Consider the following 27,553-nt stretch of genomic DNA (forward strand, 5'->3'; position numbering starts at 1 on the left):
TGAAATGGGCCGAATGAGGCCCAAGTTTCAAATCCCTTTTAAATATTTCGTATAATTATTTTAATAATCTAACTTGAAAATAAAAAAATAAATAATAAAATAGTCAATAATTATCTAAAATTAAATCACGAAATAAAATTATTAAAAATACTTTATTTATATAAAATTTTGGTAATTTTTTTTAAAAAAAATTATTTAATTCAAGACACATTTTTATCATAAATAACCGTCCATAAATCTCTTATTTTGATCCTTTTAACTTCTTAGTTTTCTTAGGTAAAAATAAATAATTTTTAAAAATAAAAAAATTACTTTATATTATTTATGATTAAATAAAAATTAAAATATGTCGGTGATATTATCTATAACTCTATGAAATTAAAATTAATTATTGAAAAAGTAAATAATAATAATAATAACAACAATTAAAATTCACATCACATATATTTTGAAAAATTAGAAAAGAAAATAACTTATATACAAAGTTGCTGCTAAAACGTTTTAATAATCACTGATATGAGTTCATAATCTACCTATCCGTTATTCGTTCAATACAAAGGCACCTTTTAAATTATGTTTTACATACATAATTATCGTCATTGTTTTAGTCTTCCGAGCATTGTCTAGCTCAAAAAGGAAAATTCTTCCTCGAGAACGGCCACTTTGAAGTTAGAAGAATTAGAATAGAAACTCCCGTAAGAAGAATAGTACTCGTCATCGTCATCGTCCTCGTTCAAATTCAACTCAATTTTTTCAACCGCCTGTTTCAATCCCCATCTCTTCCCAATATCCCGCTCACAGCAACACATTCCAATCTTCAAAAGCTTCAACATCTCTCCGTTACAATCCCAACGCCCATCGTCCTCCTCCTCCCCACATCCTCGACCAACAAGATCGTTATCGAACACCTTCGTCGTCCATTCCTCTCGGACGACAGTGTCAACCCAAGCAGCGAGGTCGGCATTGGCACCATTGCCCTGGTGGAGATAGTTGGCTGGGGACTTGCCAATGAGAGTCTCGAGGATCAAGATTCCGAGGCTCCAGACGTCAGTGGATTTCGAGGTGCGGTCGTGATGGGCTGCGAAGTCGGGAGACTTGAAGGCGGACATGTGGTGGTAGGCGTGGGATTCTTGGAGGAGAGGGAAAAGGGCGTAATCAGATAGAATTGGAGTGAAGTCTTGGTCGAGAAGGACGTTGGAGGATTTTAAATGGCCGTGTGGGACGCTCGAATTTGGGAGCTCTTTGTGGAGATACGATAGACCTCTTGCTACTCCTTTTATGATTTTTATCCTCCGCCTCCAGTTTAGACCTGTATTGCCTAATTTAGATAATCATCATGAGTTTATAGGTAAGAAATACATTTTTATTTGTAAAAATAAAAAAAAAAATAATATGGTACAATATCAAGTAATTTAAATAAATAAATAAAACGTACCACTTAGGTGACTAGCCAAGCTGCCATTAGGAACAAATTTGGACACCAAAAGCTTATCATCCTTCCCATAATAAAACGCAACAACCGGCAGTAAATTGGGATGAGACAGCCGTCCAAGCCGCCGCATGTGGCTGTAAAACTCGTCTTTTCCGGCGGCGTTCATTTGCCGGAATCTCTTCACCACCACCGCCAACCCGTTTGAAAGCACTGCTTTATAACACGACGCAAAGCTCCCACTGCCGAGAACTTTGGCCTGGGCGCGAAGAAGTTCTTGGAGGTCGAACCGCGGCTGGTCAGTTCGCAGAAAGCACAAAGCCGACCCGGTCGGACCGTTCATGTTCGAGTTATCTTCCGAGTCTGTCGAGGAATATTGGTGGGTCTTTTCCGGCCTTCTGAAGAGGATTTTCGGAGAGAAGAACAATTTGGGTGGCCGGAGAAAGCAGCAGAGGAGGAGGATAAAGAGGATTAAGGCGGCGGCGGCGCCGGAGAATAATCCGATGAGAATCGACCAGTTCTTTGTGGATGATTTGCATGGTGCTAGTGGCTCTCCACATAACCCGTTGTTGCCTAAACAAAAATATCAAAAATATATTTAATCTAAAGTTTAACAAATATTTTTAAAATAAAAATTTATTATATATTAAAAAAAATGTAGACGCGACATATAAGAATGTCCCTCTCTTTGCTTTTGGTTTAATTTTCGTCCAATAAATTTTGTAATAATTAGAGGAGAAAATTGTAAAAATTAGGGTTTTTTTCATTTTGACTATCACTTTGAGGCTTAAGGTATGACTAAGTTCAATGCATGATTTTGATACCATGTTAGATGAATACGACTCTCTACAAGTTTTCGAGGCTCAGGGCATGACTAAGTTTAGACTATGACTTTGATACCATGTTAGATGAACATGATTTTCCACAAGCTTTAGAGGCTCAGAGCATGACTAAGTTTAGGGCACGACTCTAGTACCATGTTAGATGAACACAACTCTCTATAAGCTTTCGAGGCTCATGGTATAACTCTGATACCATGTTAGATTAACACGACTCTCCACAACCCTTTGAGGCTCGAGGCATGACTAAGTTTAGGGCATGACTTTGATACCATGTTAGATGAACACGACTCTCCACAAGCATTCGAGGCTCAGGGCATGACTTTGATACCATGCTAGATGAACACGACTCTCCACAAGCCTTTGAGGCTCAGGGCATGACTCTGATACCATGTTAGATGAACACAATTCTCCACAATCGTATGATATTATCCCCTTTGAGCACAAGCTCTCATGACTTTGCTTGATGACCTCATACCAATGGAGACAGTTTTAAATTAGGGGATGTGTGACTATCATGCCATGAATTATTTATTTTCTAATATATTTTTTACTATGATGTATTTGAATTCATAACTAAAAAAACATTATTTAAAAATAAATTAAGCCTATTTTTTTAGTTTAAAAAGTTTTTTTAATGAGAAAAAAAAAAACAGAAAATAGTTATGAACATACCAAAAAACGAAGTGAAATTGGAGTTCTTGAATCCAGAAGGAACGGGCCCCACCAAACGATTTCCAGAAAAATTCAAATACTTCCAATCCCTTTCCTCAAAATCCGGAATCCTTCCGGCGAACAAATTATCTTCCAATCCCAAATCAACCAGCCCCTTCAATTTCACCAACGACGCCGGAATCTCGCCGGAAAATCGATTCCGGCCCAAATACAGTTTCTTCAAATTCCCCATTCCTTCAAACTCCTCCCCAGAAATCCAACCGGAAAAGTTGTTATCCGACAGATACAAAGCCCTGAGCGCCCCAATTTGCTTCACGTCGGGCATTGGGCCTTGAAGCCCATTGTTCATCAGACTCAGAGTCCTCAACGTTGGGAGCTCCGCCAGCGGGGCGACGTCGACGGTGCCGCCGAGGCCCATGTGCTCGAGGCGGAGTCCGTACAGTTTGCCGTTTTTGCATATCAAGCCGGCCCAGTAGCGGCGGGCGTCGGCACAGAGAGGGGCGGAAGAGTTCCAGTTAGATAATGCGGTGGCGTTGGTGAGAGAGGATCGGAATCGGAGGAGGGATTCGGCGGCGGCGGCGGAAGTGGGCGGCGGAGGGTTGAAGAGGAGGAAGCAGAAAAGGAAGAGACAAGGTTTGGGCATGGTGGAGACTATTTATTTTATTCATTAATTAATTTATCGATAATAGAGATGTATAAAAAGGGAGTTGGAGCCATCGTTAACGATGTCGTTTTGACGCTCTTGGCGTTCTCGGCGCTAACGAGTAACAGACCATTATATGACGTGTCATTTTCTCTTGAACCAAAAAAAAATTTGTTTTATCTTTTCTCTTAAAATACGTTTTAAAATAATTTAAAAAAATTAAATTCCAATATAATAACTCGACATATTAATTATGACGATAATAAATAAATAATTAGAACGAACATTTTAAGATTATAAATAGATATCCATTTCAAGTCATCAGTACCGATTCTTCGTAATTGTTAGCTGGTTTGTTATCGTGATTTGTTAAATAAATATTTTTATTAATTTAATGGATAAATTTTATAAAATTAATTATTTTTAAATCTCGTAAATAAGATACAATAATAATAACAATGCAATTTAAATCTCAAAGCTCGTGATAAAATGAAAATTAAATATAAATTTTGCACACGAGAAAATAAACATGAATATTTCTTAATATTTTTTTTATTAAAAATATAGTTTAAAAAATAAATATTTTTTTATTAAAAACATTTAAAAAGTTCGTGAAAAGGGGGAAAATGGCAGACAGCCAAAAGAGGAAATGGACGCCATTAAACACGTGGTCAAATTCCACCGACTTTCATATGACCACAGAAATTTGGTCCCTTCAATAGAACCAAAAGCTACCTTATAATTTGCAAAAAAATAATATATATATATATATATAAGATAATATTTTATAGTTTTGTGAGAGATATTTAAATTTGATGAAATCGACACATATGATGTCTTATGAGGAGATGAGTCCTACATTGGTTAATTAATGAGCTGATCATGAATTTATAAGTACTTAACATGTCTCATTTGGTATGAAGCATTTTGAGAAAATCAAAAGTAAAATCATGAGCTTCAGGAGAGTACTTTATTCGATGATGTATTTTGTTCGAGGGCTCCATATGCTCTAGGGGAGGTTCTATGGTGTACTTTGTTCGAGGGAGGAGTCTCACATCGAGTAATTTAGAAGTCCCACATCTCAATGAGTTATTTTGAGAAACCCCAAAAACAAAGCTACAATAACTTATGCTCAAAATGGACAATATCGAGAGTCGTGATTCTTAACACCGAAATATCTTTCTCGTTTTAATTTCTTACTACTCACAATAAATTATACTAAAACTAAAACGAAGCTTAAGAAATTTGTAGCCATATGTACGAGACCTTATAATTTAAATTCGAGTGCAAAAATCATACCAAAGGGCACCTAATATTAGGTCAAAAACTACTAACACTTCTTTAAATTAATTGAATAAAATTCAAGGCTAAAATTTGACATTTCAACGGTAAATTTTGAGTAATAGATTTATTTATTTTTTCGTCTTTTTAACAATGGGATAAATTTAAATAAATTCTTTTACCAACAGTCACTTGATTTTATATTTTTTCAAATTACAAAAAATCATTTTATAATTTGAAAAAATTAAATTCTTTATTAAAAAATGAAGATTTTGTTGTTATTGAAAATTAAGTGTCCAGATTCATTGAATCAAATCAAGAAAAAAAAAACAGAAAATTAAAAAATTTTGAACTCCGAATTCCGGGCAGGTTCAATGAATCTTCCACTTAATGGCGATGGTGAAATGCATCCATGTATGGGTTTTTTAAAATAAAATAAATAAATAATTAATTATAAGTTTAGATTTTTTTAATAAATAAAAAATTTTATAAATTGAGTGAAAATTACTGATATAACGATTATATAATTTGGTTATTTTTTATTTTTAAAGATCAAAATTTTAGCATTTAAAAAAATAATTATTATAAATATATTTTATAATAAAGAAAACAAACCTATGGATGTATGATAAAAGGACATGCATATGCATGAATGGGAGTGGCATCCATGGCGCCACAGGTTTCCGTTTCGGGAAGACATTGACTATAAATTCATCATCTTCTTCAAGCTCCAGCCGCGCAGAATCAGAGCCATAAGAAGAAGAGACAGTGGCAGAGAGAAACGCCCTAATTTTTCTTCTCTTCAGCTAAACGCGAATCCGTTTAGCCTCTTCGTTTCTCTCCTGCCTTCTGCTATATAAGTTTTCGGCTCTCTCTCAAGTGGAGCAGAGGAATTCATTTGTTTAAACTCGTCGGAGTTCTTGTAAGCATCGGCCTCTCATTTTCTGTTCTCCTCATTTCTGCGTTTTCGAATCGAATGATGTGATTATTCTCGCTGGAGAGGTTTTCGAGTGGATTTTGTGTTCTGTCTTGCGATAAATCTATTGTTATTTTGTCTGTTTATTTTTTGGTTTGGAATTTGTTCTGGCGAGAAGGATTTCGAGTAGTCGACGAGCTTAAATTTGAATGAATTTGTTGATTTAATCGAGGGAGGACTAAATCATTTAGAACAGAACAAGACGAAGGACTTTAGGAATTCTTGTCCTAATTGATTTATTTTCGGGAAAATTGTTCTTGCAGGACGTCAATTTAATCATGGTTCTTTGGGTGTTTGGCTATGGATCTCTTGTGTGGAATCCGGGATTCGATTTCGATGAGAAAATGATGGGTTTCATTAGAGATTATAGGCGTGTATTCGACCTTGGTGAGTTTCTTCCTCTCGACATTCGAATTCGTTAATGGCAACAAAAGTTTTCTAATATCTCATTTCCCATTCTACAGCTTGTATTGATCATAGAGGTACACCTGAAAATCCTGCTAGAACTCTCACGCTGGAACCTAAAGAAGGATCAATTTGCGTAAGTTCTAAATCCATATTCATTTTCTATAATGGAAGAATTTTCATAACCTTACCTAATTAGCATTATTTCTTTCTGTCAGTGGGGTGCTGCATATTGCATCCGTGGAGGTCCTGAAAAAGAGAAAGAGGCCATGGAGGTATTCCCCTCAAATTTGTCTTGATTTCACTAAAAGCCAGAATTTATTCCCTTACCCTTTGTCTTTTGCAATATAGTATCTGGAGAGGAGAGAATGCGAGTATGATCAAAAGACTATTGTAGACTTCTACAAGGTAATGCTAAGGCCATATGGAAGAGCTTGCTTCATTATTGGGTGTGTTCCGTTTGTCGTGTTCTTATTTTCGATCCGTTTCCTTTGTTGATTCAGGATGAAGGCTCCATGGAACCCACATTGACAGGAGTTCTTGTGTAAGCTTAAACATGTCACTTTTGTTCAAATTCTTACATGGGACTGGTTGAACAAGAACATGAACGTTTCTGTTTTCTTGATCTGATAAATTTCATGTTTATATATGCAGTTTTACATCTACACCTGATAAATTACTGAACAAATACTATCTAGGACCTGCTCCCTTGGAGCAAATGGCTAGGTAATGGCTAGGTTTACCACTGTGCTTTCAATGTTTTATACCTCCCCTGAAATGGGTTCTTTCTAAATCGTTTATTTACTCACTTTTCAGCCAAATTGCAACTGCTTCTGGTCCATGTGGGAACAATAGAGACTATCTATTTCGGTTAGAGAAGGCCTTGTTCGATATCGGTAACGATCCAGTTCTTTGATTATAATTGAGTTCTAAGTTGATTGTACCAGCTACATTTGAGTTTGAAATTGAGTATCTGCATAACTGATCAGGCCACGAAGAAGATATGGTGATCGAGCTTGCGAACGAAGTGAGGAATGTCCTTGGGAAGGTCGGAAAGAAGAAGCTTATTGGGCCGACGACCCACCTGCCTTTCATGTCCTTCATCTCAGGAGTTCAGGTGCATCCTCTGGCAGAAGCAGCTGTGGCCATAGATTCTTAGAAAAGACGGAGAGATTGGTTGAGTAAGCTAACTGAAGATCATTTGGATTGATAGACTGCCACTTCTTTGATTCACTTATGATTTCCCTCGCTGTTTCTGATATGACCCAATAGAGTTGTTCTTCCTCTGCGTCTTAGAGCTTAGCTTTAGACCATTTTTAGAGATTTAAGATTGAAGAATGGTAGAGAATGAGTTACTTCGCTAACGGTGAGTTTACACAGTATTTTATGAATCTTACTTTATCACTTGAATACGAAATCAAATAACTAGTTGTTTTGGAGTTTTTCATTTTGTTTATAGTAATCTCCATACTAAACAAGAACTTAAGTCAAATATAGTAATAGTAATGATTGCAAGCACCTGTTTTTAGTCCGAGTCAAATATATTAATGGTTCCAAGCACCTCTTAAATATAGTGATGATTCAAAGTAACTCTTTTTAGTTTGAATCAAATATGGTAATAATTCCAAGCTTCTTTTTACACTATTTAGGAAACTCAAATACAAAAGTTAATCAAATAGTCAACTGATACACAATTTAGAGTGAGTAAACAGAATTTCATACTCGATCTCATAGATACATATATAATTTTGTGGAACTATGTAGATTTGGAGGAGATCTTTCATATCTTCTAAGATCCAAAAGAAAACTGATTCTTGAACCCTTTTCAATGAATGGTGGCTTAAGAAGCATTCAAAGTTCACTGCAATATCCAAAATCTTTGCATTCAACGTTCATTGCAATATTCAAAATCTTCGCACTCAACTTTCACTGTAATATCCAAAATCTTCGCACTCAACTTTCACTGTAATATCCAAAATTTTCGCACTCAACTTTCACTGTAATCTTCACAATAAAGCAGTTAATGACTAAATTTTATAATAAATTATAATTAATTAAAAGATTATAACTTTTATGATTATCAATACAAGAGCTAATTGTAGCATATAATCTTAGAGATAATTTTCTAAAATTTTAAAAATATAATAAAACCTATTTACATCTAAACAATTTAATTATATTTTGGGTAATTAGTATATTTTAAAAATATAATAAAACCTATTTACATCTAGAAGACACCTATATATCTAAGGCCACAGATGCCTTAGCTAGTATTGGAAGTAGATAATTAGTATATTTTGGGTAAAAAGATTAAACTTAAAATTCACATTTTTAATTATATTATATAATAATTCTCACTTTAATTTAAAATGAGAAATTTATGGTTTAATCTTTTTAAAATAAATAAAAAAAGATTTATACTTTTTATTCATTGGAGAAGAAATGTGATTTAGGGTTTAATTTTGTGGTTTATTGGAAAATCAATATTTTCACAATTAATTTTGGGGACTACCATTATGGGCCGTCATAAAGCCCAAATCGATATATACCCACAAAGGCTTTGGACTTTAACTCGGAGCCCAATTTTGTAGCTTGGCCCAAAACATAACGAGCAAAAGGAAAAAAAAACAAAAAGAAAAGAAAAAGAAAAAGAAAAACTACTTGATCGAGAAGTAAGGTCGAAGAACAAAAGCCCCCAACACCAAAATCGAGCTCTTTCATTCTCCGGCAATACGTCCTCTTTCACGACCGTATTTGAATTTCGCTCTGGTTTCTTTCGAGTAGCTTCTCACCGCCATGGATCTCAATATGGATCTTAATGCTCCTCACTCCATGGGTACCACCATCATCGGCGTCACATACGACGGCGGCGTTGTCCTCGGCGCCGATTCTCGTACCAGCACTGGTAAATTTATCGTAGTTTCTTAAAGAGATGTCCGAAATGATTAAATTCAATTGGAGGAAAAGTAGTAATAATTTGTCTCTTTGTCGAACTGGGAAGAAAATCATTTTGTATCCATCACATTCGGAATCTAGCTTAGCTTTGTTGTTTCGAGTTCTTATGAGTAGGTAATCATTGAAAGAGTTCATTTCTCGTGTTGTTCACCCCCTCTCCCCTGAATGGGCAAATAGCGAGAGTAATTGAGTGGATTTCGTTGTTGGTTGGATTTTCTTCATGTGAATCTTCTGCATTTGTTGGTCTTTTCAAGCATAGCTGCTTAATATGACGAGCTTTAGGGAATACCAATTGTCCGTTACAGTGATGGGTTCTGAAAAATTATGTAATCTAGTGGAGGGGGATGCACGAAGAGTTTTTAAACTCATCTCCCAAGCAATCATCAATAACCTGTTTACATATTAAATGGAAAAATTAATCTCAGTTCGTTTGTTTTCATCCACTTTTTCCCTCTTTGCGTGCTTTCTTGTGCTGCATTGATGTTTATATTTTTTTTAATTGTTCTTGTGATAGGTGTTTATGTGGCTAATCGTGCATCTGACAAAATTACAAAGCTTACTGACAATGTCTATGTTTGTCGGTCTGGCTCGGTATTTCCATTTCTGTTCTCAATTTTTTCCTTCAACTTCTTGTTCTAGAATTAAGATGTCAGAAAATCTCTCAGTTCATGGGTGTTTGCTATTGTTTCATAAATGTCTTATTTTGTGCCTCTTGCAGGCTGCAGATTCTCAAATTGTCTCTGATTACGTGCGTCATTTCCTTCATCAGCATACGTGAGTGCTTTAATTATTGGCGGTGTTATGTTGCAAATTTGAATCTGTAGGTTAATTATAACTCGATCACTTTGAGCAATTTTCTTTCATTGTTTGTGATGAATTTTGGAAGATTGGATCTGCTAGCAAGTGCATTTCTTTTTGTCTGTTTTCTCAGTGAGTTTAAAAACTGTTGGAAAGAGTTGAAAATTCTTTACTTTATTCCGGTGTATAAATCAATTACTAAGGTGTTGGAGGAAGAAGCACGATGATTTATTTAAGCACAATGATTTATTTTTCTGTCACTTGATACGATAACAAGCCGTTATGTTAACTAGCTTGATGAGTTCTGGGGATTATTGTTATAACTCTAGATATGCTTGATCTGATGGGAATTTGTACTTCGGATCATTAAAGATGGTGTTTATTTAGAACTTCTCTTGGCAACTGTACTTGTTTATACATCCCCTACGAACTGTCTGAAGATATGCTGTTATTGGTAATTGTAATACAGTTGGTTCTTTTTAATCCTAAATTGCTCTTACTACCTCCGTTTCATTATTGTCTCTTTGCTGATATGTCAACCTAAAGACGGTTGTTACTCATTCTGATTTCTGGTTTCAGTTTTCATCATTAACAAGTTATTTGATATAAATGAGGAAGCCGCTTGAATTTATGTGCGAGTTTTTTCCTGTCGAGTTCTTTCTTATTATGTATTATTTTTTATGCACAGGATACAGCTTGGCCAGCCTGCGACTGTTAAAGTGGCTGCAAACCTTGTTAGGCTATTAGCATATAACAACAAGGTAGGAGCTCATATTAGTTTGTTCAAAAGTATCCTCATAAAAAATGTATGGATAGCAATTTTGGATAAGAAACGATACAATTCATTGAAACAGTACAAATTCCCCAACCCAGACAAGGAGATTGAAAAAATCTCTCCAATTGGCCAAAATTATGGAAACAGACTAATGACACAAGTGCCTAGCTGGAGAACAGAAACCTCTTTTCTATAGATTTATTTAGCAACCAGAGCTCGCAGAAAATAACCATAATCATATTGATCCACAGAACCATTCATTTTTCTCTGAGAGGGGGACTGCTTTAGGCCTGTTGTGTACATATTTTAGCCTTAATGATTGATAAGTCTTACCCTCTTTTTTGGAATAAAAGATAATTGTATTAAAATTTAAGTACAAATATGAGTTCAAAAGGGGAGGAGGAGGAGGAAACGTCCCAACTAGCTTTAGTAGATAAAAGGATAACTCTGCAATTGAGTAGAACATCATCACAGTTCCTTTCCTTTCTGTTCTTGTGTAATGAACATTTCAGAGTTTCATGTTAAAATAAAACGAGAAAGAGAGGAAAGGAAATGAATTAGGTCAAATATAAATAATGTATGGACATTTTAATACTGGAATTCACTTAGAATGAAGAACCCGTGACTTGTGAGACTGCACAAATTCGTATTCAGCCTTTATGTTTTCTTGAAAATGATTTGGAGCTTTTCATAAAAATTCGTTGTATTGTGTTTAGGATCATTACGGGTTGTTTATGAATTCAACACAAGTAAAGAATGAGAGATTTTCAGGGTTCTACTAAGCATCCACTTCTGTTTTTATTTTCTTTTATTTTCTAATTTTTATCTTAGTGTTTATTCATTCAAACAATCCAAAACAAAAACCATTGGATAGTTGTTTGATGGACTTTGATACATTCCTCTTTTAAAATTGTGGAAAAGATACTCACCCTTTGCTTTAATGTGGTTATGTGGGGTATCTGGGGACAGTGGGAGGAGGGTCTCTCTTCCTCTCTCTCTGAACCAGTTTTGTATGCGAGTGAAGTCACACCACTTAACTCCAATAAAATGTTCACAAGAGTGCTCTTTTCTTGCTATGTTCAAGTGAAGCTATATTCTTGTTTTTCTTATCCAAACTAAATACATGCTTTAATATCAATGCCGTTTCATTGAATGGGCAGGATATGTTACAAACTGGCCTTATTGTTGGTGGATGGGACAAGTATAACGGTGGTCGAATCTATGGTATTCCTCTTGGTGGAACAATAATAGAGCAGCCATTTGCTATTGGAGGTACCCTATTGGTTATAAAAAAAATAAAAGTTATGATGTATGGTGAATTCTTTTCTGGCATCCTCATGTTTTCTAGCTTTATGATGTGGTCTTCTGCTTTATCATCCTTGAATGAATGAGTTTTGATTAGATTTTTATGCCCCTACATCTGGTTTTTGATATACTGAACCCATAGAGATGGGAATCTCAAGCATGTCTTCTATGTCGAGAAAATATCATCCTCTCTCCCCTTCTCTTCTTTTGGTAATTAGATTTCGGACATTTGCTGTTACAATCCTTTGTTCTCTACTTGCAAGTATGATCATTACCTGGTTTCTCTTATTATTTTACAGGATCTGGCTCCAGTTACTTGTATGGTTTTTTTGATCAAGCGTGGAGAGAAGGAATGACTAGGGAAGAAGCTGAGGTATTTCTACTACTCTTATTTGCGAATCAAGTGTTCTGCATTATTATATTCTTTGTGCTTGCTGACTCAAATGCATACGGTTTTTTGGATGCATTCTTTTAGGCTCCGACCACTTCCAAATATTGGTATTTCTTTGTTCTTCATTTCATGTTCATCTTAGTATAATAGCCCAACGTTTATGACTAGCAGATATTGTCCGCTTTAGGCTTTCTCTTTCTGACTTCCTCTCAAGGATTTTAAAATGCGTCTACTAAGGAGAGGTTTCCACACCTTTATAAAGAATGTTTAGTTCTCCTTCCTGACCGAGGTGGATTACAAGTTTTTATCTGTTCTGCATTCCATGCTCACCTGTAAGATGCGCATCGTAGTTACTCAAGAAATGTTCCTTTTAAGGGAAATATTTCTTCTCTAAGCACCTTTCGAGAAAGCACTTATTGAGGTGGAGTTTGCTAAGTGCAATCTCTGAGACATGAACTTAGTCGACGGGGGTTTTTTCTCTCTCTGATTATATGCTATCATTTGCAGCAATTGGTGGTTAAGGCCGTTTCTCTTGCCATTGCTCGAGATGGTGCAAGTGGTGGTGTTGTCCGTACTGTTACTGTAAGAGAATGTTCTTTTATAACATAATCTATTACTTAAAATCATGTTCAATCTTTAGTTCTCATAGCTAAAAACTGTTGCGTGAACTCGGGCATTTTCAGATAAATTCCGAGGGAGTTGCAAGAAAATTCTATCCCGGGGATCAGCTACCGCTGTGGCACGAGGAATTAGAACCTAAAAATTCATTACTGGATGTTCTGAATGCTTCTAGCCCCGAACCGATGAACGTATAAAGCTAATGCTCGGATCTCTGCCAAAAGTTCTGATGGTAACTCTTATCTGGTTAGGCTATTCTACTTTTCTGGAAAAAAAAGAGAAGAAAAGACATGCGCCCTCATTGTGTAAACCTAATTATGTTTTACTTTGCATGAATTTTTTAGTGTACAATGTTTGAGTTTACTCTTGGTCTATGGCACATGCTTATTCCTGCTGCCAAACACATTTTCTTAGAATATACAAAAAAAAACAAAAGAAACCCGAACCAAACCATTAACTGCGGGGGGGTTGCGATGCTCTCGTTGTCAAATTCGTTTAGTGTCTTCTATAAACGGAAGTAACTCATTGTAGACATTCGTTTTCTTGATGATCATATTCAGACTATTGATGAGTTGGTTTCCTCATAAATTGGAATAAGCTCTTAGTCCACAATTGTTTTTAGATCATTTGAAAGAGAAATTGCTTCTATGTGCTCGGGTGTGCTAAAATGAACGTTAAAGTCGTTCATAGCGATCACGAACAATGGCACCAAACCCTACCTCCTTAGAATTCTATTAAGCATCAGAATTTAATTTTGTACGTATTAAGAGATGGTTGCTTCCAATGGTCAATGGGTTGTGTAATTACACTCACAAACGTCCACAACTGTAGTTTAACTACTTAAAAACAAAAGTTTTAAAGTGCTTTCCAAGGTTAATAGTCATTTATTGCAACTCCATGTTCTTGTTTATGATATTAAGGTTATAAAGAAATTTGGCTGAAAAATTTATCGTGCATTGATTAGTCTTTAAAAATGTAATGTAAAAACTTCTTGAATTGTCTTTGTCCTACCCCTTATCATCGTCCCTTCTAGTACATTTAATAGATTAGTGAGATTCATATCACTTTCGTGATCACTCATCTACAATCAATTAAGACTAAATTTAATTGAAAAGATCAAACTTAAATAGTTTGGACTCGAGAAAAGAAAGAAAAAAAAAACAAAAAAAACAAAAGTACTACTGAGGATATATATATATAACTAACATAAAATCGTACGCTATATCACGCGTGCATGCTGCCACGTGCGGGTAACGGATAACCCAATCGCATGGATGGATTTTTCTTAAAAGGAAAATGCAATCCTATAAAATTAAGATCTACTGCTGTTGTATGTCTTGCCTAAATGTTAAGTGTGCTAGGTTATGGAACAGGGCCATTTGCCTTTTGTGTTCCTCTCCCTCTCTCCTCTTCATTGTACTTGTGCTTGGCCATGAGTTCTAAGTATTTTAAGCTGAAGAACATCTTTCCCCCAAGTTGGACGCGTTTATTTAATCGATGATTAATTTGTTATGAGTTTCCTTTGTAGTAGACGTGCTTTCCTTTGGATCAATTACAAATACTATTGTTATATATAATATTGATGCTTTGGGTTCGAAAAATTTAGTTTTCCCTTTTAATTTTTCATAACCTTCTACGATACGAAACAAGGAATGGAAACGGTCACGTTTGGACGATTTTATAGGGATGATTACTGGATTTGTAAAAGATTTGCAATTGTCTGAGCCAAAGCCAAGAGTGGCAACTTATGAGGCATTGTACTTTAAGGAGGTGATACCCCTCTCATGCTGCCTTTGATATCAATTCTTAGTATTTTTGGATTATGAATGATGCATACTTCTTAGATAATTACTGTTCATCTTACTATCTCGTGTATCTCGTGATCAAGAGAGGTAATTCACACAACTTTAACAATTTAGATCTTAAAAAAACATTCGATTATCACATTTTTACTTTGATTTACTCACTTATTTTAAATAATAAATCTAAACAAACTCAATCATAAAATATTTGAGGTTGAGTTGGACTAGTGTAACCATCCAAGTCATATTGTTCTACTTGTTTATCGGGGAGAGTTTTTTTATAGGAATGTTTTGTTCTTCTCTCCGATCTTCATCAGACTTCACGAGTAATTTATTAATATTTTTTTTTTTTTTAGTAAAAATAAAATGTTAAAATGTTTGAGAAAAATTCATCCGATCAAAAATGGGAGTATTTGAGTTATTGAATTTTTTTTGAACACCTTACATAAAACTCTATAAATTGAAAAAAAAAAAATGTTTAAATGAAGGGTAGATTGGTAAAAAGAAAAACAATTAAAAAAGGTAAAAAAATTAAGAATAAAAAGTGTGTTACTTCAAAGTCCTTGCAAAGATTTCCGATTATTTATTTATTTATTATTATTGTTTTGAAGTAAACAAAATTGATTTTTCTTTTTTCCTTTTTCAATTTAAACGAGATAAAACAGGGAAGGTAGAGGGCTAAAGTCGTAATTTCAGTTATGATCGATATTCTATTTAAGGCAATCACGTAGGTTCTTTGAAGCAGCGAAAGTTAGGGTTCCATCCCAGCATTTTACAGCGGCAGTGATGTTTGATAGATTTAGGGTTAATTTATCGTCTTTCTTCCCGGTCTCTTGATCGTAGAGATTGTGAATTTCATGGGACTGAAGTTTGGCTCTTTGGTCAATTTCGTATGCCATAGAGATGAATGCAGTTCCCTAAATCATCTCTTCAACCTCTTCACCCATTTTCGCTAAGGTTTTTTCTCCTTGTGAATATTTTTGTCGAGGCTGATACATGATTTATCATTCTTCAGTTCACATCTCTTTCTGTATTGTCTCTGTTATTCTAAATTTTGAATCGATGTTATAAAGACGATTTTGTCTTAAATGATTGGAGTTTTGATTTCGAGTAGTAATTCAGGCAGCCTCTCTGCAATTTTCATGGCAAAGGAGGCGTTAAACTGCTCGTAGATCGAATCGCTTATGCTCTTCAGACTTGCTGAGGTTTCCTCTGAAGCTCGTCTAGTAAGCCTAAGTACATTTGTTTTCTGGACATACGTTTTACGGATTTCGAGTCGCTGTTCTTGCTTGATTTCACTATATGTTCTTTCTTCAGAACCTACCTATGATCATTTAGCTGAGTAGTGGTTGTTAAATTAGAATATATCTTGCAGACGCAGATTATTCAATGACTTTTTAGTGTTGCAAGAACCAGTGGTTGGTGGATTAATCCGGAATTTTGTTAGAGGAGCTATAGAGTTGGTTGAGTTACATTTAAAAACACTTATTCATAGGTGGATCACTCTTGATTGTAGGACTTTCTAGACCTAGACCGGCTTGGATTTTGATTCTCAAATTATTCTTAAGCTTCTTCAGATTATAGACCAATAACTTAGGTTGAATTCAAAATGAACCATAGCGGTACATGTAATTCATGCCCATATTGCCACAATTCATCCATGTATTTCAAACAATAGATGCATACTTTGTAAAGTTATATCAGGTAGTCAAATTGTTGAGTTGGATTGTTTCGAACAAGAACTGAATTGTGGAATGTGAGCCAAATTTGTGTGAATCACATTTTTTTGTTGATGCAAACACACATACTGATGATGCCAGCATTGAAAATAATTTGAAGCTGAAGATGAAGAACGACCATATCTCAGCCTATGTGATGATTTTGATGGAGGAGCCAGTCGCTTGATTTGTATGATTGATGGCTTAGGGTTTGTTTGTGAGATTTTAATAAGCCTTCGATTGTAACAACTTTCAAAAGAACTGAAGCATTTGTTTTTTTTGTATTATGCTCTTTGGATTCTATACCTCCTTAATGAGGATTCTGTATATTATCAATGGTGAGGATTGTGTTGGTTATGCTTTTATCTTGTTTCTATATAGAGTCCCCCTTCGAAGGCCTTCGGTTTATGTTGATAATTTTGACGATGACAAAAGAGGAAGACGAGGTCAGTAGTCATTTATTGCAAGTCTATGCTCCACTTATGAGCCTTGTTACTTTTTCATTCATATCATACTAAATTTATAAAGAAATTTGTCATTTATCTTAATTAGTCTCTTGAACTTGACTATTTGTCATTTATCGTAAATTGATATTACTTTGAAGATATTTTGTCATTTAGATTCGCTTTGAAGATGTAATGTAAAAGACCTCTTGAAATAAAAAAAAATGAAAATTCGGCGAGAGTCGCCGACTGGAACACTTGGAGGATCTCTTGTGTTAATCACTCTCATTCCTCTCATTAAACCATATGTAGCACTCCTAGCTATAGCTCTAACCCGATTATTTTCTAACAATTGTTGTACTTCACAATTCACATTAATTTCTTGACCGACAGTATCTTGACCTTTAACTATCAAAGCGGTGTAAAATATTAGGCATTTTACTCAGGGAAAAGCTACATCTAGTACCAGACCAATGATTTGAGCAGTAAGAAAATCTTGAATTTTCTGTCTTACTCTTGTATCATTTATAGGACTCTTGAATTTTCTGTCATACTCTGGACTCTTGAATTTTTTGTCTTACTCCCGTCATTTATAGGACTCTTGAATTTTGTCTTACTCTCTTGTTTTGTCTTACTCTCTTGTTTTGTCTTACTCCCGTGTCATTTATAGGACTCTTGAATTTTGTCTTACTCCCGTGTCATTTATAGGACTCTTGAATTTACTTTGTCCTACTTCCTTTGTCATTTATTTATAGGACTCTTGAATTTTCTTTGTCCTACTCTTGTCATTTATAGGACTCTTGGAATTTTCTGTTTTAGGACCTCTTGAATTTTTTTTGTCTTACTCCCCGTAATCGTTCCTTCACTTTGGTTGTCGCTCATCTCCAATTAGGGGGTCGAAATACTCGAGAAGTTACAGAAAATAAGAAAAAACATTCAAAAGGCTTAAAATTATGATTTCTCAAAAGCTTAAACTGAGATGGTTTAGACTATAGATAAAAAAAAAAAAAAAAGAATTAATGAACAAAAGTATTAGGGAGGATATATAACTAACAAAAAATCGCACGCTATATCAGGCGCTCATGGGTAACGGATAACCCAATCGCATGGACGGATAAAAAAAAAAAAAAGAAAAAGAAAAAAAAAGCAATCCTATCAAATTTCAGAGATTTTGCATTGCAATAAACAAAAAATGGAAATCTTCAAAAATATTTTATTAACATAATTTAATTCAAGTTAAACTCGTGGAGCAGATTCTGGGGGTACTTCAAAAGCTCCGCCCATCAAGAATCTTGGTGTAATCTCATTGTCGCTGGGAAAGATGAATTCGACAGCGCCCTCGCCGGTCGTGGTTAGCACTTCTCCTTCCGATCAATCATCCCGCGTTTTCGTCTATGGAAGCCTCTTAGCCGATGACATCGTCCGTGTTCTTTTCGGCCGCGTTCCTCAATCATGCCCTGCTGTTCTCGATGGCTTGTCAGTCTGTTCTTACGAACTCTCCTTTCCTTTTTTTAATCTATATTAGCGTATTTTCTCCGTCTAAATTGGTATTGCAAACGAACTGAACGAATTTGTGTACCTTTTTGGTTTCGTAACTTCGTAGGACAATGAACCGAGATGTTTATTGCACAATCGATATCTAAACTAGTGTGGAGAATGAATCTGATCTTTTACTTTTGATTATTCATCTACAGATCATTTACGGATTCATATGTGCGATTTTGTTGTTAAAATTTGGCTGTTCTGAATTTGTAGTCACAGATTTGGCATTAGAGGACGAGTGTATCCAGCTATTTTGCCCGTGGAGAAGAAGAAAGTTACCGGAAGGGTAAGAAAAACCTACATTCTTCTTTTTAAGCTCTGGATTTGATTTTGTTTGTTGTTTCCTTCTCATTTGTTGGATTCTTCACACTCTTGGAGAGATACCTGATATCTTCTTATTGAATTCTCTGTCGATTATCTCCCTCTCCTGTTTTGGCGTCTCAATTTAAATTGGCGAGTGCTGCAGTTATATGTAGATCATCATCAATAATTCAAACTGCAACTCTTCCGTTAAAATTCTCTAGATTTGAGGTCATTGGTAGAGTTTATTGAACAAATCATGTTGCCAACGGTCTCATTTTCCATTATGAGTAAGCATTCTTATGCTTGTAGGATGCCAAAGACATTTTTTCTTTCCTGTGTAATCATAGACATGGCATACGATGAACTTTTAACCTGGCCTTTGTATGATGATAACCATAGACATGGCATATGATGAACTTTTAACCTCATTTACAAGCAATGGCTCTGCTCATTGGCAGGTTCTCTTGGGCGTCACGAGTCCAGAACTAGATATTTTGGATATATTTGAAGATGTTGAATATGAAAGAAGGGCTGTTGATGTTTCCTTGATGGTAAGTACTGAAAACCATCTAGTTCCTTTTAACTCTTAAACCTCGTTTGATAACAATTTCGTGTTTAGTTTTCGGTTTTTGAAATTTATGCTTGTTTACTCCCAATTTTCTTTCAACGGCTTTCACATTTCTTATAGTCACATTTGAATTTTTAGTCAAATTATAATACAAAAACAAGGTTTCAATAACTATATATATGTTTACAAAATTTTGTTTGGTTTTTGAAAACGTGGGTAGGAAGTGAATAACAAAACAAAGAAGCTTTTAGGTGGAAACCAAAAAGAAAAAAGAAAATGATGATCAAATGGGACCTCGACCGCTTGTCTTATCCATTTTATGTTGTACAAAGAACAAAAGAAACTTCATGTAACAACCAAGTCCACTACTAGAAGATATTGTCATCTATGAGCTTTCACTTTCGGGCTTCCCCTCAAAATTTTTAAAACGTATCTACTAGGGAGATATTTTCACATTCTTATATAGAATGTTTCGTTCTCCTCTCCAACTAATGTGGGATTTTGCACTTCACTTCAACTACATATAGTGATTTAGAAGGTAAGGATGATACTTGGATATGCACTGCCTGGTGCTTTGAGCTCCTTTCTTGTGATTTGATAATAAAGTTTTCATTGTTGAAATTTCTTGTGGATGAGTTTTTGTTTAATGTTTTGTAAACGTTTTTCAGTAAGCCTACTAATCTTTGGCACATATTGGTGTGGACAACGCCTGCTTCTTGTTCTTCTCAGGATGGTTCCGAGAAGTTAACAGCTCTTACTTATGTTTGGAGCAACGGAAGCGATCCAAATCTGTATGGAGAGTGGAACTTTGAGGTAATACATCTTCTTTAGTCATTTGGTCCTCATCAATTTGGGTTATAAATTTTGGTTCTAATATTTTAAAATCCTCAATTTTACCCTTGTTGCATGATAATTTGCTGTTAGATCCTTTCGTTTTTTCTCCCCTAAATGTTTGTTAGCAAAGAGCTTCTCATTGAATTAATACGTAACAACCTAAGCCTACTACAAGTAGATATTGTCTTCTTTGGGCTTTCCTTTTCGGGCTTCCCCTCAAAGTTTTTAAAACGCTTCTGCTAGAGAGAGGTTTCCATACCTCTATAAATAATGTTTCGTTCCCCTCTCCATCCAACGTGGGATCTCACATAATATTTGATAACTTATTTGGACATGTAAACATTCGAGTTCTAGTTGGATATACCTGTTTGAAAAAAGTGACTTTTATGGGTAGTTGGGTCAAATTTCGAGGATAAATTAGTTGGATTCTATATCAAATAGCCTTTGAGTTATGGAACACCTTTTTACAAAAGTGTGCTAGGTTATGGAACAGGGCCATTTGCCTGTTGTGTTCCTCTCCCTATCTCCTCTTCATTGTACTTGTGCTTGGACATGAGTTCTAAGTATTTTAAGCTGAAGAACATCTTTCCCCCAGTTGGACTCGTCTTCATCTTTCCCCCAGTTGGATGCGTTTTTTGTTATGAATTTTCTTTGTGGTAGACGTGTTTTTGTTTGGATCAATTACAAATACTATTGTTATATATAATATCGATGCTTTCGGTTCACCGTTCTAACTTTTCATTACCTTCTATGAACACGAAACAAGGAATGGAAACGGTCGCATTTGGATGACTTTGTAGGGATGACAACTAGATTTGTGAAGGAGTTGCAATTGCCTGAGCCAAAGTCAAGAGTGGCCACTTATGAATCATTCTACCTGAAAGAAGGAGGTGATACCCCTCTCATTCTGCCTTGATATTTTTTGGATTACGAAGGATGAATACTTCTTAGATTATTATTCCTTATCTTACTATCTCGTGTTCAAGAGAGGTAATTTACCATCTCGTGATCAAGAGAGGTATTCACGCAACTTTGACAAAACCTGATATCATATTTTGTTCCAGTTCTTATTAGTGTTGTTTCAATGGGTTGAGTTGTACAGTGTAACAACTCAAGCCCACCACTAATAGCTATCCTTTTTAGGCGTGTTCTCTTCTTGATTTCTTCTGAAGGTTTTTAGAGTGAAGTTTCCACACCTTCTCCAATAGATATGAGTCATTTGTTGATTTTTAAATATCTAATTATGATTTACCATTCAATTTCAATACATATTTTTAAAAATTACATTCATTTTTAAATATGAAATTAAATAAATATATTTGTATCTTAAGTAAATTTTTTTTTTTAAATTAATAATAAATTAGAGTAGTTTAAACGAATTTGAGGCGAAATAACTCATAAAATTTATTTATTTAAATCTAACATAATCCAAATAACTTACCATTATTTTATTATAGTTTTTTGAACTAAAAATAGGATTTTCTTCTTCCTTTTTCAATTTAAACGAGATAAAACCGGGAAGATAGAGGGCTTAAGTCGTAATTTCAGTTAATATCGATACCCTATTTAAGGCAGTCATGTATGTTCTTAGAAGCAACGAAAATTAGGGTTCAATCCCAGCATTTTACAGCAGCAACGATGTTTGACAGATTTAGGGTTAATTTATCGTCCTTCTTCCCGGTCTCTTGATCGTAGAGATTTTCAATTTCATGGGACTGAAGTTTGGCTCTTTGGTCAATTTCGTATGCCATAGAGATGAATGCAGTTCCCTAAATCATCTCTTCAACCTCTTCACCCATTTTCGCTAAGGTTTTTTCTCCTTGTGAATATTTTTGTCGAGGCTGATACATGATTTATCATTCTTCAGTTCACATCTCTTCCTGTATTGTCTCTGGTATTCTAAATTTTGAATCGATGTTATAAAGACGATTTTGTCCTAAATGATTGGAGTTTTGATTTCGAGTAGTAATTCAGGCAGCCTCTCTGCAATTTTCATGGCAAAGGAGGCGTTAAACTGCTCGTAGATCGAATCGCTTATGCTCTTCAGACTTGCTGAGGTTTCCTCTGAAGCTCGTCTAGTAAGCCTAAGTACATTTGTTTTCTGGACATACGTTTTACGGATTTCGAGTCGCTGTTCTTGCTTGATTTCACTATATGTTCTTTCTTCAGAACCTATCTATGTTCATTTAGCTGAGTAGTGGTTGTTAAATTAGAATATATCGTGCAGACGCAGATTATTCAATGACTTTTTAGTGTTGCAAGAACCAGTGGTTGGTGGATTAATCCGGAATTTTGTTAGAGGAGCTATAGAGTTAGTTGAGTTACATTTAAAAACACTTCTAAAAAATCGATTTCCTGCATTAGTCTTCATGAAAGTTTGATTTTAGGACTTTCTAGACCTAGACCGACCTGGATTTTGGTTCTCAAAATTATTCTTAAACTTCTTTAGATTATAGACCAATAACGGTGGTTGAATTCAAAATGAACCATATCAGTACATGTAATTCATGCGCACATTGTCACAATTCATCTTTGTATTTCAAATATCTCATAATATTTCAAATAGATTCATACTTCGTAAAGATGAATCAAACTGGTTTCTATATTTGGGTAATCAAATTGTTGAATTGGATTGTTATGAACAAAAACTGAATTGGTATGTGAGCCAAATTTTTGTTAATCACATTTTTTGTTGGTGCAAGTACACATACTGATGATGCCAGAATGGTAAATAATTTGAAGCTGAAGATGAAGAACGACCATATCTTAGCCTTTGTGTGGTGATTTTTTTGGTGTTTTTTTTTAGAAACAGGTTATTGTAGTTATGAGATTAAGATTTTAAGGTCTTTCTACCTTTCTAATTTTTGTAGCCTATGCATAGTTGCGATGATGTTAACCACCAATGGTTAGTCTTGTTTGTGAAGGCTTTTCAATTTGGAAAACAAGAACCTTTTGAGACTGGTATGCCTACAATTTACTCTGTGGGGAGACCTATAATTTCGACTTATCGCTTGCTTAGAAGACCGTAAATTCTGATGGCTGGATATTGAATGAATGAACTAAGATTAACACAACTTAATGAATTTGGAATTAACAGCTAGCTGCTTATTATATCTTAAATTATTCTTCACAAGTCATGATGCTCATACTAGTTAGTTATGGTGTTTTGGGTTAAATTTACTGGTGTACGTGGTCGGGTCTGATTTTTTTTGCACCCAAAACTTTTCACAACCCAACCTTCCAGACAATTATACCCTCCAGACAATTATAGTCGATTTGACTTGTCAGACAATTATAGTCGATTTGACTTGTCAGACAATTATAGTCGATTTGACTCGTCAGACAATTACAGTCGATCTGACTCGCCAAGCAATTACAGTCGTCCTGACTCGCCAAGCAATTACAGTCAGAAGTGACTTAACTCGCCAGGCAATTACAGTCAGAAGTGACTTAACTCGCCAGGCAATTACAGTCAGAAGTGACTTAACTCGCCAGGCAATTACAGTCAGTCGATCTGACTCGCCAGGCAATGACAGTCAGTCGATCTGACTCGCCAGGCAATTACAGTCAGTCGATCTGACTCACCAGGCAATTACAGTCAGTCGATCTGACTCGCCAGGCAATTACAGTCAGTCGATCTGACTCTCCAGGCAATTACAGTCAGTCGATCTGACTCTCCAGGAAATTACAGTCAGTCGATCTGACTCGCCAGGCAATTACAGTCAGAGGTGACTTAACTCGCCAGGCAATTACAGTCAGAGGTGACTTAACTCGCCAGGCAATTACAGTCAGAGGTGACTTAACTCGCCAGGCAATTACAGTCAGAGGTGACTTAACTCGCCAGGCAATTACAGTCAGAGGTGACTTAACTCGCCAGGCAATTACAGTCAGAGGTGACTTAACTCGCCAGGCAATTACAGTCAGAGGTGACTTAACTCGCCAGGCAATTACAGTCACAGGTGACTTAACTCGCCAGGCAATTACAGTCACAGGTGACTTAACTCGCCAGGCAATTACAGTCACAGGTGACTTAACTCGCCAGGCAATTACAGTCACAGGTGACTTAACTCACAGTCAGTCCTCGCCAGGCAATTACAGTCGTCCTAACTTAACTCGCCAGGCAATTACAGTCGTCCTAACTTAACTCGCCAGGCAATTACAGTCGTCCTAACTTAACTCGCCAGGCAATTACAGTCGTCCTAACTTAACTCACCAGGCAATTACAGTCGTCCTAACTTAACTCACCAGGCAATTACAGTCAGAGGTTAAAGGTTACTTAACTTACCAGGCAATTAGTGAGAGGTGACCTCCAGTAATTATATTACTAGGTAATTCTTGGGTTAAACTTTTAAATTTTCATATTTGATTGCACTTAATATTATTTTAATAGGAAGAGTAGATCTAATATCTCCAAAATAATTTGAAAATTTTATTTTAAAAATTACTTTAATTTTTTTACTTATTTTTGAAAAATACATTATTCCGGTAAACTAAAATTAATTTTTGTCTTCCATTGGCGCGTAGATGACGTGCTTTCGTTTTATCCACAGAATGACCGTGACGATGAAGGCGAAGCATTCTATTCTGTTGCCAGTTTAGCTCTGTCCTCGCTCCAATGGCGACCATCGCTATGACTCTTACGAAGATCAACCTCGTCCGAATTTCTCCATCTCTGTCCTCTTCCTCCCGCTCTTCCTTAAATCCTACGCGTTGTTCGTCAATCCAGCAGGTCCAGGTACAAATGCATACAACTTCTATGCTCTCAAAGAATCTCCCTTAGCGAAACTACGTATTTGCTTCTATTTCTTACTTTTCTTCGATCTCCTTGAAGGTTGATTCAACAATCGCTTGCGAACCTTGTAATGGCAAAGGATGGATAGTGTGTGATTTCTGTGAAGGGCAGAAGACTAATGTGAAGGCCGAGAACAATCGTGTCTACCGACGCTGTCCGTCTTGCCGCGCTGTAAGTGAACTTCTAGTTTATATCTCTATACGTATGTTGAATATGGCTGCTTAACGCTATGCCAATGCAGTAACGCGAGGAATTTGTGCTGGATTGAATGGATGTATATTAGCTTTTCTGAAACTCTGATTTAAACGCGGACATCTGAGGCTTTTGGTCTTGAATTGCCTTTAATTTCAGAATTGAATGAAGGACCTGGTAGACTTACAAGTGAAGCATAATTATAATATAACCACTGAAGTTCTTGAATCGGTTATGTTTTCTTGCCAATATTTCCTTTTCCTTTTGGATTCTGTTTTTGCTTTTTCCACAGCAGCCTTTGTTTCTCATGTTCTATTGTGCTCCCCTCCTGGATCCTGCTTTTTCAGCTTTCAAGCTTGGTGTTATTCCTGATATTTGACACTCTAGTATTCTAGTCAGTCCCTTTAGGAATCAACCAATTGTACTGATAACTAGTTAAGATTACTGTTAATAGACACATTCTAGTAGATTTTGCTGATACACAGTTTCTTAAAATGTCTATAGCAATGAAATTTACCAAATGTTAAGATCAGAAGAAGTGTGGTGAGCTTGGCCTTGAAAGTCTACCACTGATCTGCTAGAGTAATCGAGCTGGGTTATGACCACACAAAGTGGACTTAATGGTCAATCTAGGTATTGAGTTAGTTCACCTTATGAAACCATTATTCACCAGATAAGAAGTGGTAAACAACTAACGGGAGCCCACTATTCATTGGTTCTGTTCAACTAACAAACATGTAGTGCTGTGATATTTTAGCATTTTGTTCATCTATTCCCCGGGAACTAGTGTTCGGGCTCAATAACATTGATTGCGAAGATGCCCAACATGCCTGGGAAGCATATATATATATATATATATATATGTCTTAACTTTTGTTTGCATATATACTCAACAACTGGCTTAAAAGCTTAATAAGGCAGTTCAATTATGCAGGTTGGATATGTTCTATGTTCAAAGTGCAAGGTTTTCAAGTGTGTTACTTTCCCAAACTACAGCGACGGTGTAGATTTATCTTTTTGAACGTCAGGTATCTCTTGAATTATATGAAAGTATAGAGATCTTTGTTGAATACACATTCTATTAGAAACATCTGTTGATATGAAGAATACATTTTTTACCTACTCTCTTCTTCCCTCGGTGCATTTTTGTCTATCTTAATTAGCATATAGGGTCCATTTGAGTATAATTTAGGAAGAGGTAGTGAAACAAAAATAGTTGAGGTAATAACAATTTAAAGGAAATGAGTGGATTTTAGGTTCAATAGTGTTATACCCAAGCATACTAGATTTTGTCTTCTTTGGGCTTTCCTTTTCAGACTTTCCTTCAAGGTTTTTAAAACATGTCTGATGGGGAGAGGTTTTTACACATATAAAGAATGTTTTGTTCTCTTCTCCAACTGACGTGGGATCTCACAATCCACCTTCCATCGAGGCCCAGTGTCATCGCTAACACTCTTTGTTCGCCAATAAATGTGGGAGATCACAACCTACCCTTTTCAGGACCCAGTGTTCTCCCTGGCACTCGTTCCATTCTCTAATCGATATGGGATCTCATAGATAGTGTCAAGAAGGCTTTAGCATCTTACTCACCTCTTCATTTTTCCATGTATAACCAAAAAACTGGAAAGATTCTTCAAGGGGCTCAGTCACAAAGTGCATGATAAATACAACGAAAAAGCTAGAATAACTAAAAAAGAAAGTGGTTTTTTCCTTCTAACTAATGGCTGGGAGTAAGCAAGCTATCATCATTCGACATATTTGTTGCTGAATCAATAACATACTTTGGGTTAGGAGCCTTCTTTGTTTGATTTCTTCTAGAAAAAATGATATCGGTGTGCATTGATTGTCAGACACTCAACAAAGTAACTCAACCATCAAGAACAAGTATCCACTTTGATTGCAAACTTCTTCATTCATTCACATATGTTTGGAGTTCATCGATGCACGGGCAATGATATCAAGTAAGTTTTTCTACTAAGTTGTATATTGCTTTTCACCCTATATATATTTTTTTTATATGAAAAAGAAAAATCTTTGGTTCATGATATCATTAGGAAACAACGAATGCATGCAATGGATATTATTTTTCTATATTGGAAGTATGATTTATTAAAAATTAGAAATTATGAGTATGAGTTGTTTGATTAATTAATGAATTAGTTGAGAGATTTATGATTTAATGTTTATTTCTTAATTAAATACCTTTACCATCTTATACCAAAGGATTAAGAAAGCGAAAAATAAAGTGTAATTTGGGAGAATATTGGGC

General features: G+C 35.5%; 5 protein-coding genes, 3 long non-coding RNA genes and 2 other non-coding genes across 12 annotated transcripts; 9 read left to right on the plus strand and 1 right to left on the minus strand.

Moving 5' to 3' along the window:
* Positions 1-623: 623 nt before the first annotated feature.
* Positions 624-3,586, minus strand: LOC111492416 (pollen receptor-like kinase 4). Its single transcript, XM_023141755.1, has 3 exons — positions 2,944-3,586; positions 1,436-2,002; positions 624-1,318 (listed from the first exon to the last, which is right to left on the minus strand). The coding sequence occupies exons 1-3, from the start codon at positions 3,584-3,586 to the stop codon at positions 624-626; spliced, it is 1,905 nt and encodes a 634-aa protein (XP_022997523.1).
* Positions 3,587-5,590: 2,004 nt separating this feature from the next.
* Positions 5,591-7,702, plus strand: LOC111491933 (gamma-glutamylcyclotransferase 2-1-like). The gene is made up of 9 exons (XM_023141038.1): positions 5,591-5,789; positions 6,107-6,230; positions 6,308-6,384; positions 6,467-6,523; positions 6,600-6,656; positions 6,752-6,792; positions 6,903-6,974; positions 7,065-7,144; positions 7,238-7,702. The coding sequence occupies exons 2-9, from the start codon at positions 6,122-6,124 to the stop codon at positions 7,405-7,407; spliced, it is 663 nt and encodes a 220-aa protein (XP_022996806.1). The 5' UTR covers positions 5,591-5,789; positions 6,107-6,121; the 3' UTR covers positions 7,408-7,702.
* A 1,212-nt stretch (positions 7,703-8,914) lies between these two features.
* Positions 8,915-13,491, plus strand: LOC111491932 (proteasome subunit beta type-6-like). The gene is made up of 8 exons (XM_023141037.1): positions 8,915-9,153; positions 9,718-9,794; positions 9,922-9,977; positions 10,690-10,762; positions 11,937-12,048; positions 12,381-12,454; positions 12,980-13,054; positions 13,156-13,491. Exons 1-8 carry the CDS (start codon positions 9,045-9,047, stop codon positions 13,285-13,287), a joined length of 708 nt encoding a protein of 235 aa, XP_022996805.1. The 5' UTR covers positions 8,915-9,044; the 3' UTR covers positions 13,288-13,491.
* A 1,330-nt stretch (positions 13,492-14,821) lies between these two features.
* LOC111491938 lies at positions 14,822-21,333 on the plus strand. Its single transcript, XR_002719797.1, has 2 exons — positions 14,822-14,982; positions 21,291-21,333. It is a non-coding gene; the product is annotated as an uncharacterized LOC111491938 (long non-coding RNA).
* LOC111491936 lies at positions 15,643-16,599 on the plus strand. Its single transcript, XR_002719794.1, has 2 exons — positions 15,643-15,849; positions 16,007-16,599. It is a non-coding gene; the product is annotated as an uncharacterized LOC111491936 (long non-coding RNA).
* LOC111492537 lies at positions 16,013-16,135 on the plus strand. Its single transcript, XR_002719892.1, has one exon. It is a non-coding gene; the product is annotated as a small nucleolar RNA snoR77 (small nucleolar RNA).
* LOC111491934 (AIG2-like protein D) lies at positions 18,265-21,333 on the plus strand. The gene is made up of 5 exons (XM_023141039.1): positions 18,265-18,529; positions 18,809-18,881; positions 19,357-19,449; positions 20,196-20,279; positions 21,067-21,333. The coding sequence occupies exons 1-5, from the start codon at positions 18,375-18,377 to the stop codon at positions 21,214-21,216; spliced, it is 555 nt and encodes a 184-aa protein (XP_022996807.1). The 5' UTR covers positions 18,265-18,374; the 3' UTR covers positions 21,217-21,333.
* A 551-nt stretch (positions 21,334-21,884) lies between these two features.
* LOC111491937 lies at positions 21,885-23,270 on the plus strand. The gene is made up of 2 exons (XR_002719796.1): positions 21,885-22,378; positions 23,003-23,270. It is a non-coding gene; the product is annotated as an uncharacterized LOC111491937 (long non-coding RNA).
* Positions 22,273-22,395, plus strand: LOC111492538. The gene has a single exon (XR_002719893.1). It is a non-coding gene; the product is annotated as a small nucleolar RNA snoR77 (small nucleolar RNA).
* A 1,542-nt stretch (positions 23,271-24,812) lies between the features above and the next one.
* On the plus strand, positions 24,813-27,382 carry LOC111491935 (chaperone protein DnaJ 2). 3 transcript variants are annotated; one of them, XM_023141041.1, is made up of 4 exons: positions 24,813-25,035; positions 25,132-25,263; positions 26,219-26,312; positions 27,135-27,382. In XM_023141041.1, the coding sequence occupies exons 1-3, from the start codon at positions 24,916-24,918 to the stop codon at positions 26,303-26,305; spliced, it is 339 nt and encodes a 112-aa protein (XP_022996809.1). In that variant the 5' UTR covers positions 24,813-24,915; the 3' UTR covers positions 26,306-26,312; positions 27,135-27,382. The 3 variants fall into 3 exon arrangements, with proteins under 3 accessions (XP_022996809.1, XP_022996810.1, XP_022996808.1); XM_023141042.1 differs by having other exon boundaries at positions 27,147-27,382; XM_023141040.1 differs by lacking the exon at positions 27,135-27,382 and having other exon boundaries at positions 24,814-25,035; positions 26,219-26,406.
* Positions 27,383-27,553: the final 171 nt, after the last annotated feature.

This window comes from Cucurbita maxima, unplaced genomic scaffold (genome assembly GCF_002738345.1).
Source record: "Cucurbita maxima cultivar Rimu unplaced genomic scaffold, Cmax_1.0 Cma_Scf00017, whole genome shotgun sequence".
NCBI classification, from domain to species: Eukaryota; Viridiplantae; Streptophyta; class Magnoliopsida; order Cucurbitales; family Cucurbitaceae; genus Cucurbita; species Cucurbita maxima.

Coding starts and splice junctions, on each gene's coding strand:
- LOC111491932 (XM_023141037.1), top strand. CDS start 9,045: ATGGATCTCAATATGGATCTTAATGCTCCTCACTCCATGGGTACCACC. Junction 9,795..9,921: donor ATGTTTGTCGGTCTGGCTCG/GTATTTCCATTT, acceptor TGCCTCTTGCAG/GCTGCAGATTCTCAAATTGT. Junction 12,455..12,979: donor TGACTAGGGAAGAAGCTGAG/GTATTTCTACTA, acceptor TATCATTTGCAG/CAATTGGTGGTTAAGGCCGT.
- LOC111491935 (XM_023141041.1), top strand. CDS start 24,916: ATGGCGACCATCGCTATGACTCTTACGAAGATCAACCTCGTCCGAATT. Junction 25,036..25,131: donor CGTCAATCCAGCAGGTCCAG/GTACAAATGCAT, acceptor ATCTCCTTGAAG/GTTGATTCAACAATCGCTTG. Junction 25,264..26,218: donor GCTGTCCGTCTTGCCGCGCT/GTAAGTGAACTT, acceptor TCAATTATGCAG/GTTGGATATGTTCTATGTTC.
- LOC111491933 (XM_023141038.1), top strand. CDS start 6,122: ATGGTTCTTTGGGTGTTTGGCTATGGATCTCTTGTGTGGAATCCGGGA. Junction 6,385..6,466: donor CTAAAGAAGGATCAATTTGC/GTAAGTTCTAAA, acceptor TCTTTCTGTCAG/TGGGGTGCTGCATATTGCAT. Junction 6,524..6,599: donor AAGAGAAAGAGGCCATGGAG/GTATTCCCCTCA, acceptor TTTGCAATATAG/TATCTGGAGAGGAGAGAATG.
- LOC111492416 (XM_023141755.1), bottom strand. CDS start 3,586: ATGCCCAAACCTTGTCTCTTCCTTTTCTGCTTCCTCCTCTTCAACCCT. Junction 2,003..2,943: donor CAATTTCACTTCGTTTTTTG/GTATGTTCATAA, acceptor ATTTTTGTTTAG/GCAACAACGGGTTATGTGGA. Junction 1,319..1,435: donor CTTGGCTAGTCACCTAAGTG/GTACGTTTTATT, acceptor TATCTAAATTAG/GCAATACAGGTCTAAACTGG.
- LOC111491934 (XM_023141039.1), top strand. CDS start 18,375: ATGAATTCGACAGCGCCCTCGCCGGTCGTGGTTAGCACTTCTCCTTCC. Junction 19,450..20,195: donor CTGTTGATGTTTCCTTGATG/GTAAGTACTGAA, acceptor TGTTCTTCTCAG/GATGGTTCCGAGAAGTTAAC. Junction 20,280..21,066: donor ATGGAGAGTGGAACTTTGAG/GTAATACATCTT, acceptor ACACGAAACAAG/GAATGGAAACGGTCGCATTT.